This window comes from Platalea leucorodia (genome assembly GCF_965183815.1).
Source record: "Platalea leucorodia genome assembly, chromosome: 9".
In the NCBI taxonomy this organism is placed as follows: Eukaryota; Metazoa; Chordata; class Aves; order Pelecaniformes; family Threskiornithidae; genus Platalea; species Platalea leucorodia.
In genome coordinates, this window is record NC_138831.1 from 10,020,524 (window position 1) to 10,037,047 (window position 16,524).

Consider the following 16,524-nt stretch of genomic DNA (forward strand, 5'->3'; position numbering starts at 1 on the left):
AAGTACCCCCCCCCTTTACTACTGAGTTCAAGTGTGAAGCTGGAAGATGGGAAGTTTAAACACAGTTCATAGTTTAAAAGGTGAAAAGTTTAAACACAGTTGACAGCCACCAAATAAAATCAGAGAACTCGCATTAAGGTATCTGGCACCGCTTACAGAAAGGTCTCTGACTAAAGCAGCCAAACGATGCCCTCAATTTTTTAATCAAGGTTACAAGTGCTCTTGAATGTCCACTGATAAGCCACAAAACAAGGTGTCTTTATGTTTTTTTATTAATAAATACTTTAACAGCACCAATGATACTTGAACATAATCCCGCAATACTGTGCACGGCGGCTGCCTGGGGACTGCGAGCAGACACGTCTGTATTTTCGCATACAGTTGATGATTCTGTCCTTTTGCGTTTGCTTGTAAACAAAGTAATCTCTTCCATACTTAACACCTTTCATAAAATTGATCAAATCAATATCAAATAAGAGGAAAATCTTCAATTTAATCTACTGCTCTCTTTTGGGTTTTTTTTGGTGACTCAGCGAGTGTATAGGAGTGCTACAATTTAAAAACGAGATCGCTGTGGTTCCTTTTAAAGGGTCTTGTCTTTGCATATACGTGTGCGCACATGTTGAAAACAACTTTTGGCCACCTTAAAATTTCCATGTGTCTGAAAGTATATTAGCATTAACATTTTGACAACAAAAACTGGAAAAAAGTGTATACCTATACATCAGAGTTCTGTACATTAATAAGCATTTATACAAATATAATCCACCAAATATTGGCTTCTACATACAATTCTGAAATATGGTGATTCATTTGTATTACCTAACCTTCAACAATGCTAGCACTAACATGAACATTTCAGGTTGCTTTAGCACCCACAGAGTATGTTTGCTTTACAAGGTGGGTACAGATTTCTCTTGCTGTCTATGCAGTTTACTTATGAATAAATTAAGTGGTAAAGTGAAGCTTGAACAGCATAGTCTGTGGTGTAGTAACATCAGCAACTGCAAGTTCCTGGCCATCCACAAGCCCCAATTCTGAAACAGAAAGAAAAATTTAAGTACAGCAAACCCATGTGGTTTGTCTTTTTTTAATTTAAAAAAAAAAAGTCATGAATGCCATTCCCACAAACCATAAATACGATGAAATAAAGCTGCAAACAGCTCACTAGCTAAACTAATATTCATCTAATTCAACCAGGAAACTAACAGATCTTGTCAAGAAATATATAAAACACTACTGAAGTATGTTTCATTTACATCAGTTATCACCTTGCTTTGTAGCAATGTTTTTTCTCTGCATCTGCCCACACTTCACATTTAAGCAATTCAAAGCTCATCCTTGAGCAACCTGAGAAAGGTATACTGCACGTAAAAGGATAACGAAGCACATTCTACTGCATAGTGCAAAATAAAGCCGAACATGCCATACAGAGGGGTGAAACCGACTGACTCTCTGTTTAGAGGAGTATCTTGAAAATCTACACGTGACAACTGCACGATACCTTTTAGTGTCTTGGAAAGATTTGGCCTTGTTCGTTCTTCAATTGATGCTACTGTCTGGAAAAAAAAAAAAAAAAAAGAAAAAAAAAAGCCAAAATATTACCTTTCAAATTCAGGAAAGTAAACTTAATTTATTTAAGATTATTAAAGACAATTACAGATGTTCAAATTACCTGTAAATAAAGTGTTTTATTTCCCCCATACATAGTTGCTGTGATTGCGGGAGATTTCATTTGCCTATATATAAAACATTAAAAAAAAAAAAAAGACAATGAGGTAAAAATACATTTAGAAACTACCTTTTTGAAACATTAAACTACCAAAATTATCAAGTAAGTCAGAATAGTTGCATACTTACAATGAAGCATTATTTGTCAAGTAATCCAAGATCTCCTGTAATTTAGCTGATGGGGAAATCTCTATGTTTTGGGGAAGTTGGCTGCAGGCTGGACAGTTCTCCTACAACAAAGTAGCACAAGAATGCACGTTATGTTAAATCTGATTTTAAAAATGCTGCTAATAAAGTCTCAAAACTATTTCTGTGGGTTTTTTTAAAAAGTTTTAGCTCTAGAAATATTAATACTGTTGCAAATACTAATGACAAAACCCAATTCCTCATGAAGTCTGTCAGTTTGACCAGCTCCCAACAGCAGCTAAGTATTTATGAACTACAAATTTCATCTGACATAAAATTTAATACTACAAACTTCCAAATTAATTGTTGTCAAACCTCTTTTTGAGAAGATTTGCTTTTGAGTCTTCTTAAGATTGCGTATCTTATTTTGTAAGCCACATTTCCTGTATTACAGGGGAAATCTTCAGGATTCACTTTCAAAAAAGTCAAGTACTGTTTTCCTCTGCAGGTAGCATAGCAGAAACAATTGAGATACTAATGTTGCACCAGCAGGCACCACAGAAATAGCTGTCTGAAGAACATCCCTATACCGGAAGCTACTTTTCCAAATATTGAGAAACTTTGGCTAAACAGGCAACAATGAAATATGCCATTACATATACTATGCAATAAACAAATAAACTGATGGGTAGAAGCAAAGGTTTCATTACCAGCACATCAAATAGAACATGCATTGATCTGGAGGTAAACAGTCCTGCTACTCTACATAGTGATGACAGTGGCCGTCTGTCTATTAGACCCAAAACCACAGAAGTTCAAAAAAAAAAAAAATTCCTACATGCTAAAAACTCTGGAGAAGTAACAGACTAGTAACATTGTCGTTTCTGCTTTTAAAACTTCAGAAATATTATTATTCAGTGCTAGGGGCCAAGAGATTCAAGACTGGGTTTCAGAAATACACACAAACTGCGTAAGTTCCATAAAAATCAAGGAAACAACCCTGCAAGCCTTTAATGGCACTAACCTTCCTTTCCGCTTCAAATGTGTATGTGTATAATCCATCTGCATCATTGAACACCAAGTAGTTGTTAAGAGGAATGTATGCACTATAATGACAAATATGCTAGTGTTAATACATGTCATTATGTTGGAAATCATATATGTTATTAATAAGAAATGAAATACCTTGTGGCTATCTTAAAAACTTCAGTAGCGCAAACAGCTGGAATGAGAAAAAAAACCAAAACAATTTCTTCACTTTCTAGCTCTATCTCAGAACATGCAGACATTAATGCACAGAGTTGTACCAAAGAAGTAGTGACCAAAAAAAAAAAAAATCAAGTATAACAATTTGTAAAGAGAAAAATAAACATCTGAAGGTAGCTGGTAATTCTATGCATTAACACCATAGATTCGGCACTAATCTAAGACTATGTTAAGCTTATATACCATGGTTTCCAATTATTTTTTTTTCCACAGTCTCAAATGCTTTTGCTCACTCCCACAGTCATACATGGGCTTATAATTTATACAGTCACATGCAGTTTCGCTATGGAAAACAGAAATGAGACTGTAAGAATAAAACAGACCCATTTAAAAATTACTATTATCCTCCCTGAGTTCTGAATTCCAAACCGTTGCCTTAAAAAACTCTAAAATCTGTAAAGCAGAAGTGAAATGAGTTCTTTTAGCATACCTGCAATTACTGCATTTGTAGAAGCTACTGCTGGAATAATTCGTTTCACCACCCCTGTAAAAACAAAACATACAGTTTTGTCTTTTCCAAGAAACTACACTGAGAGACGACTTTTAGCCAGAATAATTACAGAAGGGTGTACCCGAAGATACTTTAAATTTTCCAGTCTATAATTATCTATAACAATAAGATATAATGGCATGCTGCACAAGTACTTTGGCTTTTTTTTATTTTAGGAATGGATCAAGCATGTTGAGAAAAAGAAGGTATCACACAAAGAGAACTAGTGAACAAATTCTAAAACCAAGTATTCTGTATTTAGCGCTGAAAATTAATTTAAAACTCAGTTCTATTCCTGTTTAACTGGAGAAATGCATAAAGGAAAGGTACTTGGTTTTGGTATTCCTTCTGCAAGAACAGGCTTGCCACACTGTACTGGCAACTTCATCCAATCTTACTGAGCCCATCCAGTCTAACAGCATAGTACATACACCAATATAAAGCAAGATTTCCTATGCGTACAAGTTTGTACATTGGGAACAAGGAGGTTCACTCTTTTTTCAGGCTTGCCAAAAAGACAGCAAATTCCTAAGTAGTCTGAAGTTCCTCTGGCTTCTCATTATCGACCTGTATCCCTTCATACCTGAGAAAACATGCATAAAACTTTTATCTTTGCCTTCTTTCTGCTATGTACTTTATAATGAAGCCATCTTAAAATGCTGAAAACTGTGCAGCTGTTTGCATGTACATAATTATATTTCATAACTGGAGTTCACATTTATCTGTACCAAAAAAAGTAATACTAGAGAAGCCAGTATAAACCGCTGCAAAGAAAAAGACTATCTGCAATACACCAGGTGGAATCTGAGGAAGATACACAAGGAAACAGTTCGCCCTTTTTTTGATAGGAAGGCACACACTGAGGTTCAAGCGTGGCATTTCAAGCCCAGCATTTCAAATGCATTCTCAGCGCTACAAGTCAATAAATAGACAGAAGTTACCACAAATTCTGGAGATTCTGTATGAGATTCTCCACTTCTTTTCTATTTGGTTAGTGTTTAAAATGCTCATTAAATGAGCAGCAGCATTCTGCACTTGCATGTGAATAGAGGCATACACAGCAGTGAAGAACAGATGCTATAGTCTTAACCAGCCCAAATTGGCATAAAGTGTTGCTGTTGCTAAAAGAGGCAATCGCGTTCTTTTGTTCCTACTCTTTGACCGAGCAAAAGTGGTCACAGTGTAATGTAAACTGTGGAGCTGCTCCAGGTTACAAATAAAATGGCAAAAAGAACGTTCAGTTTTGTCCCAGGTAAGTTCCTCTGATTCATCGTGAATGCCTAAACATCTGATACATCATAAAAATATTTGTGCTGGCACAGGAAACAAGCTGCTTGTTTCTGTTTTAAGATGTTAAGGGAGAAAACAACTCTTTCTTTCTCAGCAGAGCTGCCAGCTGAGTCATAACAAATACAAAGAATGCCAAGCCAGCCTAACTGCAGATGCCACAAACTTACTGAAATGCCATACCCTTACCTTGGGTAAGTCTGTATGTAACACCTTTAATACTAAATTGTGATGCTCTTTCTAAAGACTTCTGGTAAATCCACTGTATATGTTCAGGGTCATCTCCATCCAGTGCAACACCTTCTACAGTGAAGTTAAGAATTTACAGATAAGTTACAGTTATAAGAGTTCTTCAGAAATACAGCATTCTTTTTGTCTAAAAAAAGAATCCCTTTGTTTTACTTTGGGTTAAAACACATACCCCATTAAGCTATTGAAACTTGACACTTTAAATAATCAAAATATCATTTCTACAAACATTGTAAGTTCTAACACATTCTATATACAAACTATCTTAACTTCACAGATTTCTAGAGCTGTTACAGGCTACGTTCTGAGTCAGGAAAGACATTGTGCAGTATGAGAGAGGGAAACACGTGAACAAATATGGAACTGGAGAGCGAGTCCGAGAAGAGAAAATCCATCACCAGCTCAGAGGAGGCTTAGATTCAATACAACAATGAGCCACATAAGATTAAAAGGTAGGATTGTTTTATTAAAAGTAGCTGTGTATATCTAACTCAAAACAAATTAGTTGAATGGAGAAATGTCAGTTTAGCACCAGTGCAATATACTAATTACCTCCAAAAGGTTGCTCCTTTGGCCACTGCAATATCCTGACATACTCAATACAATGCTCTGGTAGTCTGGGCATAGATGCAATAGTACACATAGGAAAATTGACCTGGTGCGGGCAGGGGAAGAAAGCCAGAAGAAAGCATGTAATACATTATGTATAGTACTAGGAAAAGAAACAAGCAAATCAGAAGAATACAAAGAAAAGGAAACATCGCTGGTTGCAATTACCTGTGGTGGATAAAGCTCAAGTGTGCACTCAACACATGCTGTCATACCAGGAATAATCACACGAACATTTCCTTTAAAACCTTCTGTCCCTCCATCTATTAAAGGTATGATGGAACTTGGATCCAGTACACCATCTTCATAATGTAAAAATGACATCTAATGAATAAAGGGGGGGGGGGGTTGTTAGTTTTTGCTTGGGTTTGTTTTGTTTTGTTTTTAATAAGTTGCAGGGAGAAAAAAAAAAATCCTAAAAATTTTATTCTTAACGGTACACTGCAAGATTGAATGCTTAATATACAGTCTATTTTAAAGGTACATAGTATATAAAACACTACTTATTTGTCAGTGCGCAGGACTTCATCTACCATCTTCACCCTCCACCTCCTCCCCTGACACCCCTGGTAAATGCTATTATTTCCTTATCATATACCAGAACAAATGGTTGATTTGTTTGAAGGATTTGGGGGTTTGATTCTTGGTTTGTTGTTCTGTTTTGGTTTTGTTTTTTTTTTTTAATACTGGTAAATACTCAAGCTCACTATATTATAAACAAATTCACAATGATAAAACTACCTAGTTCAATGACCAGCTTTCTACTACTTTGTAGCAGCGGGGCTCCAAAAGATGACATTTACAAGCTGCAGCACGGTAAGTACTGTGTGGCTAATGAAAAAAAAAAAAAAAAAAAAAAACGTTCACAATGGGACCATCCAGAGAGGCTGTGGAACTTCCCTTCTTATCATTTTCAAAAGCTGACTGCACAAGGCCACAAACAACATAATCTAACTTTGAAATTCCCCTGCAGGGCACTGCACAAATGTTGGCTAACTCTCCTCAAGAAAAAGGCAGGTAAGAGAGCGTGCATTTTATCCTGTTCACAAAAGGAAAAAAGAAAACAGAAATAGATACAGAAAGCTGTGAGTTTCAATATCCCTCATTTCATTTTAATGACACATTCTACACAAATCTGTTCAACTTCAGTTATCTATACTCAAGCAATAACCAGGCTTTAAAAAGACCGAAGACTTTACCAGCATGCCATTTATCCATCTTCTTGCAATTATAGAGTCCAGCCCACAAACAATAATATGAAACTCTAGGGAGAAGAAAACATTATTTAAAGTCTATACTAATGCATACTCCTTAAGACAAGCAAAGTATTCTGTCCATAACAGTCCAGAGGAACTGACTATAGTTTAACTATCTCCCCTAGATAACCTATATGACAGATGCACTTAAGTTTTGTCTGTTTGTTACTTCTACTTCCAGTATACTGCAGAAGACTAAAATAATTAGCAATCTAACTACCAGGAAAAGCAGCAAGCAGCAACAATTGCAGTGTTCCCCTAAAGCACCAGTGTGTGTTTGGCAGGCAAACAAATACCACTTACGTCGATAGAAGCTTTCATCCATGTCTTGAATCTTTTTAAAATAGCTGAATGTTAGCCCAGTAAAGGAATATATTTATAAAGTAGTTAAGTTTACTGTTTTCTATTTGCTAACCTAAAGCCAAAACATTATCTAATTTATTACTACAATTTTATATGACACTTTTTTAAAAAACTAAGTGATTGAAAGATTCAAAATTCCCACAGCTGAAACTGAAGCATCTGACAAAACACATAAGGGACACAATGTAACAGTCACACACAGGAGAAAGCTCAGCAGGCAAACTATTTAGGACACTCAAAACATGCTCTCACAAAGTCCTGTATCAGTAAGTGCTGCTCTACATTTATAAACTAACATCTCCTACAAGTACATATCCAAAACACTCTGGTGAATAAAGCTGTAATTCTAACATCTCAGTGAAAATTAGAACATTGCATTTGAATAAAAAGACTCAGTGGAAATATACAAAACAGTTTCTGAAAGCTTAGCTTGCTTTCCCCATGCATATTTCCTGTATGCTAATGTCACTGAGAAAGAATTCTCAATCACCAGCTGAATGAATCTGTTCTTTATTGTATGAAAAAGAGAGGATGGCAGCAGAATACTTTAGATAGTCTTACCACCTACAGAGTTTTCTAGGTCTTTTGAAGCCTTCAGGGCTACTACTTCTCTACAAAAGGATACGCTACGACAGCACAGTTGGGAATGCGGCTGTTCAGGAATTCTGCTGCAACTTCTGCTTTTGGTCGCCCAACATCCTTCGGTCTGGGAAAAAACCCAAGCAATTTCAAATGCATTATTTTAGTAGATTCAATCCTTCCAAACTCTATGCATTGCAATACTGAATTAAGTGACTAATTGTTACTGTAGGACAATTTATTGATATGGATAATATTAAAGCACCCCTGTAAAGCATCAGATTTGAGAGCCCCAGACTTATCTAAATATGTCCATGTAACTACCGTTATCAGCACCAAAAAAAAAATCCAACAATTTTTCATTTTGCTTGGAAGAAAAGGGTACCAGAAAAACTGATATCTCAATCTGTGCGCATTACTCTTTCATGTCGCCCTTTCCATTAGTCATTAGCTGTATTTGAATGGTAAGGGACATACGTTAATTTTCTTCATGCTCAAACTATGACACCATAGATCTCAAAACAAGAAGGAATCACACACAACATTTAGTTAATTATGAGTACTATTATGATATGAGAGTTCAGTAATCTTTAGTGACATCTTGTTCAACCAAAATAATGATCATATTCACATATTTTGTTTAGGTACATCTTAAAAAACTAAAGTCGAATCGTGAAAATACCACTTACCGAAACAGAAACTGTCGGTTAAGATTAGAAACATCTATAGTATCCATATCAATAACATGGATCTGCCTAAAGCCGGACAGTGCCTGTGAAAAGAGATAGTCAACTTCATTTAACAGGAAATGAAATGCTTACAGTGCTCCAGAATTCCTTCCACATGCCAAAAAAGCAACCTTTGGAGGAAGAAACATATTTGCTCTTCATTCCCTCTGCCGACAGGAATATGGTCGTTCTTCGTTAAAAGAACGTCCTTTGTTGGGTTGCTAATGCTGATATTTAGACAGATGGAATTAGTAACATTTCAATGGTCAAAGACAATGTTCTACTGAACACAGCATTGCTTTAGCCTACCTAATCGTAACACAGGGAAGTCAATGCTAGGCTGATCTATAAGGGGAATTTGCAGGATTCCATCACAACTGGAGTAAATCAAAAGCATCCATTGGGGAAAAAAAATGCAGAATTGGAAGAAATGCCATAAGCACTTCCTTGCTTGTCAGGAATAGAAAAACAAAGCTTAATTCCTCTAAAATTTTAAGTTTTTGAACATTCACCATTTTCACAGTTGGCATAAATGTCTGGCATATCCACTCTCAAATCACAGTTCAAAATGAGCCAGCATTCCTCACTGCACTCAATGCTGGAACAGAACGCAGACATAAAAAGTCACCTCGCTATCTAAGAACACACCGAACCTCTGACAAAAGTTCTGCCTGATCTCTGTTTGCATGCAGGCCATCACTAGATTTGGCAAATAACTTTAAAGTAAAATTGTCTTAAAACTGTATTGTGGGTCTGATCGGATAAAGTAATAACATCTGTCACACAAAAAAAACAATGTGAATTGTGGGTAAAGGGAAATAAACGCTGTAGGACACTGGTTTTGGAGAAAGGAAGTGTGTTGTGATGTTCTGAAGTGACCCCCAAAAAATTTGAGTCCTGTCCTCTACCTTTTTTCCTTTAAGACTCAATCTTGTTATATATAAAGACTTCCAAACTTTTCATTTTACATTTTCTGAACAGACAGAGCCATCCCATGCATAATAAGTACTGAAAATGGTGTATTGGGAAACTGATTAAATAAATGAACAGGAATAAAGTCTTTCAGAATAGAAATTAATTTCTGTAAGAAAAGCAGCACGAATTTCTGTATGTCATACTGGATACCCCTGGTGCTGAACAATCATTTTGTTTCATTGATAAATGTTCAGCTTTTTTTCAACATTATCAAAGTAGACTGGGAGCACCTGCTAAAGAGAAGAGCAAGCCTGGGCATCACAAACATACAGATTGGAGTCTTTATCAAATTTATATTCATTGTCCCAAAGACATGAATACATGTGAACAGACTCTAGGTTTACTTATGAGCTTATCTTTCTGAAAATGATAAAAATAAATCATGATAATTTAAAACCTTTTTGAAGAGACGGGTACTGACTGCACACAGCAGACTTATGAAGTCCCTTATCCCACACAAATCCTCCCTCTCAATGAGCTATCAACAGATTGCATTTGTTATGTCCCAATAAACCCATAAAACCCATAAAACAGTAGCTCTGGGCAGAGGTTAAATTCACCAGCACTAAATTGCCAAAGAAAAAAACTGCCTTGGAGCTGTCATAGTCTCTTCAAGTAAAATCCTGCTTAAGCATTGCAGTAACAAACCAGCAACCAGAACAAGAGTATAGACGAGTGCTGGAACTCTAAAACCGCTAAGTTAATGGGATCTGGAATGCCTGGCTTTAAATGAGGCTATTGATTTATCAAGCATCTCAAGCGTGGAGGTAGTCTGTGGAAATACTGAAATAGAAGTACATAAATTCTATAGCAAAGTACACTAATGCATAAGTGCTGGTATAAATTAAGGAAAAAAGTTATTTCATAGTAAGTTATTATATCAATCTACACATTTTCCATGGAATCCGTAAGGACAGAAATTCTTATTATTAAACAGAAGCATGGAAAAGTACGGTATTAGTCTAAACTACCAAACTCAAACAGGATGGTAAGAATGATACGCTATGATAAATATGAGCATCTGTGAGGATAAAAAACACATTACCAGGATAATTAAATTCATACACATTCATTAGGTAAATGTCTGACAGCACATGATCCCGTGACTGCATTTTAAACACTTAAAATTTGCTTTTCAGAACACGTAGTGAGAGAATCCATTAAACTAACACCGTATCAAGAAAACTACAGGTACCTTCTGGTAATCTGTACACCAGGGAAGTACCGTCATATTGGTTCCCTGTTCTTATACCATTACCTATTCCTCCTTAGCCATTTCCATACAGAATAGCGCACGCTGGTCTGACTCACTAAAGCTGCCATTACATAGGCTGAATTCAGCAACAGAGGTGCAACTCTGAGGGAGTGTTCAGGCTCTGCAGACAACCTCCCATTTACTGACCTTGAGGCACTGGAAAACCTGAGAGCCACCACTCGGGAAGGCCAAACAGATTCCACGGACATGAAGGTCACCATAGACACAGTAAGTCTGGCTCTACTAATTTCACTATGAAAGAACGTAAATAATTCCAGCAATTCTACCCTCACTTTGAATTAATCCAAAGATGTAAAATAAACTGAAATTAAATTCAGCTTTGACCATTAATACTAAACTTTGTACTAGCTACTTACGACAGTTTCAAGTATCGCTTTTCATCTGAAAAGACACATTTCAGCCATTGTATTCCAAACAACACTTCCTGGTATCATTATGGGCATGATTTGTTCTTAGTTTACTTCATCTCCCTCAATCCGGTAATTAGGGAAAATTACCAACATTAGACCATATCTAAGGCTGCGGGTGAACTTTTGTCTACACTTTATAAACAGCACCATGTTGTCCCTCATGACAAGCTTTGAGATAGCTAAATAAATAACATGCAACATAGACCACCACCTTTCAAGCTTATTAACAAAGTGCTTTCTTCAAGTTTATTGTCTTTATTGTCACGTATTTTATACATTTTGATTAGAACTTAGAAATTTAGTAGCTATATACAATCAAAAATGCCAAATTAGCAAAGCAGAAAAGATATTTTCCTCAAGGAAAAAAAGAAGATTCTAAGAAGCAACGGGTGAAAACTTAGTAATTACCAGGTTTTTCAGGAGTTCGCATCCTAATCCTCCTGCTCCAATAACTAGTACTTTACATGTGCTTAACAAAAACTCAAGGGCCTGCGGAAAATATAAAACAAAAAATTAATACACTAAATAGGAAAAAGTATAATTTGTCCTTTGCTTCATAATCCTTAAAAATGCGTTATCATAAATTTTCAGTGCCTAATAAGTTTCACACAAAACAACTCAGATCAATAAAACAGTTTATGCTTGCAGGAGTAATTACATACTGGACTTTAATCAGTTGTTGAGTTCATGCAGTTCCTATATCCCAACTCACAGAAAAGCAAGACCTTTGTTGATATCAATATTCTCTTTATATTAATTTTGACTATGAAAAAAGCAAGGTCCACCTTTGTTGTTATTTGCTTTAAGGAGATAATGTTTTCTTCCTCCAAAAATTTTACTGCTACATAATACAAAATAAATCTAAACAGACAGAAAACATTGCTGACCAAAAGGAACTGAATTTTTTAACTATATAACTGCTTTCTGTGAACTGTTCTACTAGACCTCAGCCTCAAACTAGTAAATAATGGAACAATACATTAAAAAGATAACACTAAAATACATTCTACTGTAAGCTCTGAAACAAAATGTACCAAAAAAGGAAAACAGAGGAAATAATTAAAAGTCTAAATTTTGCTTTTCCCTACTAAACATCTTTCCCAATTCTCTAAGTACTCATATTAACCTTAATTCCTTCTATAAGTACAAGAAATTCCTTACTGTATCCAATTATTTAAGAACAGAGAGACAAATGCTGCTATTTTTCACATGGAACTCAAAGACAGAGCATAATTCATGTGTTGTTATACATTTTTATATATGATGACAGCAAGCTTGTAGTTGACAGTGTACAATTTAGAAATACAAGCTTATAAAAAGAATACAGTATGTTCTTCTAGCAACATAATGTTCAACTGATTAAAATATAAGCTTTTCATGCAGTTTTAGTATTCATACACTGCTGGCAGTCAATTAATGAAACTGTTTACATTGCTTTGCAATACACGCTACAGATTTTTTATTTAAAGTAAGTGTTTCTCACTTGAGTGCCTGGCTCGAAATCGGGATGTGTGAATGGTCCAGATCGCTCGAGGAACTTCTTTACATGGTTCCAGCGACCTTCCCAGTCTCCAGTGTCCCCACACCCACCATCAACAGCCATTCTGCACAGAACACAGTAAATTCAGCTGCAAAATCATAGAGAAAAAGCCACACCTCTAAAATGTATTTTTTCTTCACATATCTTAAAATCATTGACCATTCATACAAATGCATTTGCATATTTTTTATGCATGTAAGTTATGTGCATGAACATTTGCATGAGTGGGTTTTATTTGTGGAACTAGAAAGTGATAACATAAATACACATAGATGGGAAAAAACGTAGGTATTTCAATAAATCCCACTGATTTAGCTGTTACTAGTAAAAGTTGACCTGAAGTGAAAAAAGGGTCTGGTCTTTTTGCTTTTATTTCCCTCATATTTAAAGAGGATACAGAAAAAGAGGTTGTCCCTTTAGATTTTGAGGGTGACATTTTTTTCATCAGAGTCAAGTCTGGCATCCTTTTTTTGACAGACTTTTTAAGCTCATAAATCGTATCTAAAATTATCAGCACGTAACTGCAATTGTGAGGCACTGAATAAATAACAGTAGCATGCCCCAACATTGTCTCCTCTGAATCGGCATATTAGTTTATTTAAACAAGTGTTAAAAAATACAAATCTGGAATGCTCTTCACCCTCAATTGGTGCTATTTAATTTAGAATACCCTCATTTTTCAGTCATCTCCTGAGCCTGTCAGTGGTAGCAATGTCACTTGAAAAAAGGAATGTTTGCAGTTATCATCTTTTAAATTTTTGAAACAGAATTTTACATCAAGTACTCCAGTACCCTTTTTTTCCCCCCTCTGGAGGTCACTTTTAATAGTACATAACTATAAATCTAAACTCTTAAGAGAGTTACTGTAATGGTTCAAAATCGGCTCACTGAAGTAATTTTGTAACATAAGATCACTGCCTACACAGAACAAGCCCTTCCCTAACACAGTGCACTTCCCTTTTTAAACAGGAGCTCCACTCAATATATATGAACGATTATGTTCTACCTTAATACAAAACTAAGCTTCTAATGAAAGAGCTGTGCCAATCCTGAGTATGAAAGATTGTGTCATCATTGATAAGGAGTGTTATTTGCTTCCTCCTATGAAGTAATATGAAGAACACTCGTATCAGTAACTGTTGTTGGGTAATGTTTAGAATTTATTATTACTTCCTGTTGACTACTCTCAAAATAAAAGGAAAATGTAGTGAAAACATCTAGACAGCGAATGCCTTTATCTTCACAGAATTCAGAAGATGGACAACACAGTATGTCCATAGTAATTTTAACTTACAAGCAATAATTTCGCAAAAGATTTTCAATAACAAGGAAAGACTTTACTAAAGTGCAGGAATAAATACATCATAATTTGGCTATATTTTGGTTGCAGACTGAACTCATTCCTGGTTAACTGTTGACTTTAGGTAAGTTAACTTACTGTATTAGCAGTTAAATAAGATCTAAAAAAAATTACTTTAATTCATACAGGTCTTCCGATCTCTGACTTGCACTTTTGTACCTCCCCCACTTTTCACAATAATGTGAAAATACACATATCTCACACAACGTGAAGTAGTGTAAATAAATACAACACTCCCACCACTGAACCCTGGGCTCATCTATTGTATACCAGTTTTCCAGATGTGCATTAAGCACTGACTTAAGCAAATAAAATGGGTCAATATACATCACAATAATTGCTTCTATGGGTTATATTATAATTTTTAACTTTTCTGGAAACAAGTGCAGAAGCTATGCTTGGTGACATTAAGAACAACGGGTTTTATCCTTTTATATGGTCCATATAAACAGCCATTAAGCAGCAGCACTCCTTTTCTGTTTAGATGTGCATTTTCCTTTATAATTGATAAAATGGAAAGATGTAGTTTCACTTTTGCGATTATACTACAGTTTGGTTTTTACAGGGCTGGACGTTGTGGAGATCTGAAAAACATCAGTAACTCAACCGGAGAGTTTATGTTTAACTTCAGAGACATTTTTTAAGTGGTTTTTTTTTTTGTGTTGTCACAGCATTACTAGGTATCTGCATTATTAAGAGTTTAACAAAATCCTTATTTATTTCATCGAATTACTCCAATTTTAAATCTTTTTTAAAATATCAGAGCACCACAGTCCTTATGTTGCTTTAGGCCCGGACTTTTCCCTACCACCTTTACATCTCCAGAGCTCCATGCTTTTGAGGGACTTGGCATGCATCTCCCCCCCATCCAACATGCCCAAGGATTTTTGTGACCCTCACCCCAACACACACATGCACTGCCTGCGAGTCCACCGCTCGGGCAGGCAGGTCTGCTCTGTGATCTTTGGGAAGAGGAACACAAGCAGATGGAAGGGAATAGTTAGGGGATGGAAGCAGATGAGGTTCAAGATTTCTGAGCATTAGTTTTCAAGGCCGTTAAGACAGATGCATAGAATTTAGGGTTTTAATAAGCAGAGGCAACTGTTCTGTAGCCTGAATTTTTAATTTTCAGCCAAAATTTAGTCACCTGCTTCTAGCCTAGCAGCCCTCCCCAGGTCCCTGACCGGCAATGCAGCTTTTCCACCCGGTCACAAAGCTCTCCAGCACACCAGCCTTTACTCATGCCAAGCTCCAAGCCCGCAACTCCCATCCCCACGCCGGGTGAGCCCCTTGGTCCTCTCCCCCAGGAGATTCCTCTTCCCCAGTCCTTGCTGTTCAAGCGCCCTTTCGCCTTCCCCCTCCTCACACTGACCCACCTAACACCTTTCCTCCGGCTCCCTCCTCCCGCCCCGGCCCTGGCCTGCGCCCTCCCCCGCTCTCGGCCCGCCGGGCCCCGGGCCGCTCACGCACGGTCGCCCCTTCCAGCGCCTCTCCAGCGGGCCCCGCAGCCCTCAGCTAACCCGCAGCCTCCTCCCAGCCCACACCTCTCCTGCGGGGCTGCGGCTCGCCCTGACCTACCAGCCGCCCCTCAGCAAGCGCTGCCTGCCCCTGCCCCGGGCCGGGAGCCCGCTCGCCCGCAGCCCCGCACTAACCCATCCGCCAGCAGCTCCTCTAGCCTCCTTCTTTTCTTCTCCCTAAAAGAGAGAGAATAAAAGAAGGGTCAGTATCGCGCTACAGAGACCGGGGAGGAGGGAGAGGGGACCCCGGGGCCCACCCGTCCCCGGGAAGCGGGGGAAGGGGCGGCCGAGCACACACATACAGGGCACTTACGGTTCCTCACCATCCGCCATATTTCCCTCTGCTTCCCACAATGCACCGCGGCGCCTCGGTGGGCGGTGCTTTGCCAGAACGCCGCCACGGTTGCCGGCCTGTAGAGTTGGGGGGGGGGGGGGGTAGATAATCTCCATGGCAACAAGGCGGGGCACCCCCCCCCCCCCCCCCCCCACACCCCCGGGCTGTCCTGGGGCCAGACATAGCCCAGCTCGCACCCGGGCAGCCTTCGCTCCCCAAAACGCAGGGGACGGCGTCCAAACGCGGGGCAGGAAGCAGACGAGCAGGGCGTAGCGAGGGTTGCGCTTCAGGCCTCAGGTTCCTAAACCTCAGGGCTCTAAAGCCTTTCGCAGATGGAGCTGTGAGAAGCAGCTGCCAGCCTGCAGTGTGGCGACGGCGCTCGGCTGACTGCTGGCCTCCATTTTGGGTAGGGCTTCGTTGCCCGGCAT

At 38.0% G+C, this 16,524-nt stretch overlaps 1 protein-coding gene across 5 annotated transcripts; it reads right to left on the bottom strand.

Moving 5' to 3' along the window:
• Positions 1–269: 269 nt before the first annotated feature.
• UBA3 (ubiquitin like modifier activating enzyme 3) lies at positions 270–16,118 on the bottom strand. 5 transcript variants are annotated; one of them, XM_082322188.1, is made up of 18 exons: positions 16,065–16,118; positions 15,898–15,939; positions 12,829–12,949; positions 11,754–11,834; positions 8,646–8,728; positions 8,003–8,083; positions 7,318–7,361; positions 6,958–7,022; positions 5,927–6,082; positions 5,702–5,804; positions 5,090–5,203; positions 3,554–3,607; positions 3,043–3,079; positions 2,882–2,963; positions 1,861–1,961; positions 1,676–1,739; positions 1,505–1,559; positions 270–1,037 (listed from the first exon to the last, which is right to left on the bottom strand). In XM_082322188.1, exons 3-18 carry the CDS (start codon positions 12,946–12,948, stop codon positions 949–951), a joined length of 1,329 nt encoding a protein of 442 aa, XP_082178314.1. In that variant the 5' UTR covers position 12,949; positions 15,898–15,939; positions 16,065–16,118; the 3' UTR covers positions 270–948. The 5 variants fall into 5 exon arrangements, with proteins under 5 accessions (XP_082178314.1, XP_082178312.1, XP_082178311.1 ...); XM_082322186.1 differs by having other exon boundaries at positions 5,090–5,200; positions 16,076–16,115; XM_082322185.1 differs by having other exon boundaries at positions 16,076–16,115.
• Between the last annotated feature and the right edge of the window lie 406 nt (positions 16,119–16,524).

Coding starts and splice junctions, on each gene's coding strand:
- UBA3 (XM_082322185.1), bottom strand. CDS start 16,095: ATGGCGGATGGTGAGGAACC. Junction 1,740..1,860: donor TTGACAAATAATGCTTCATT/GTAAGTATGCAA, acceptor TTTTATATATAG/GCAAATGAAATCTCCCGCAA. Junction 1,038..1,504: donor TCTTTCCAAGACACTAAAAG/GTATCGTGCAGT, acceptor TTTCTGTTTCAG/AATTGGGGCTTGTGGATGGC.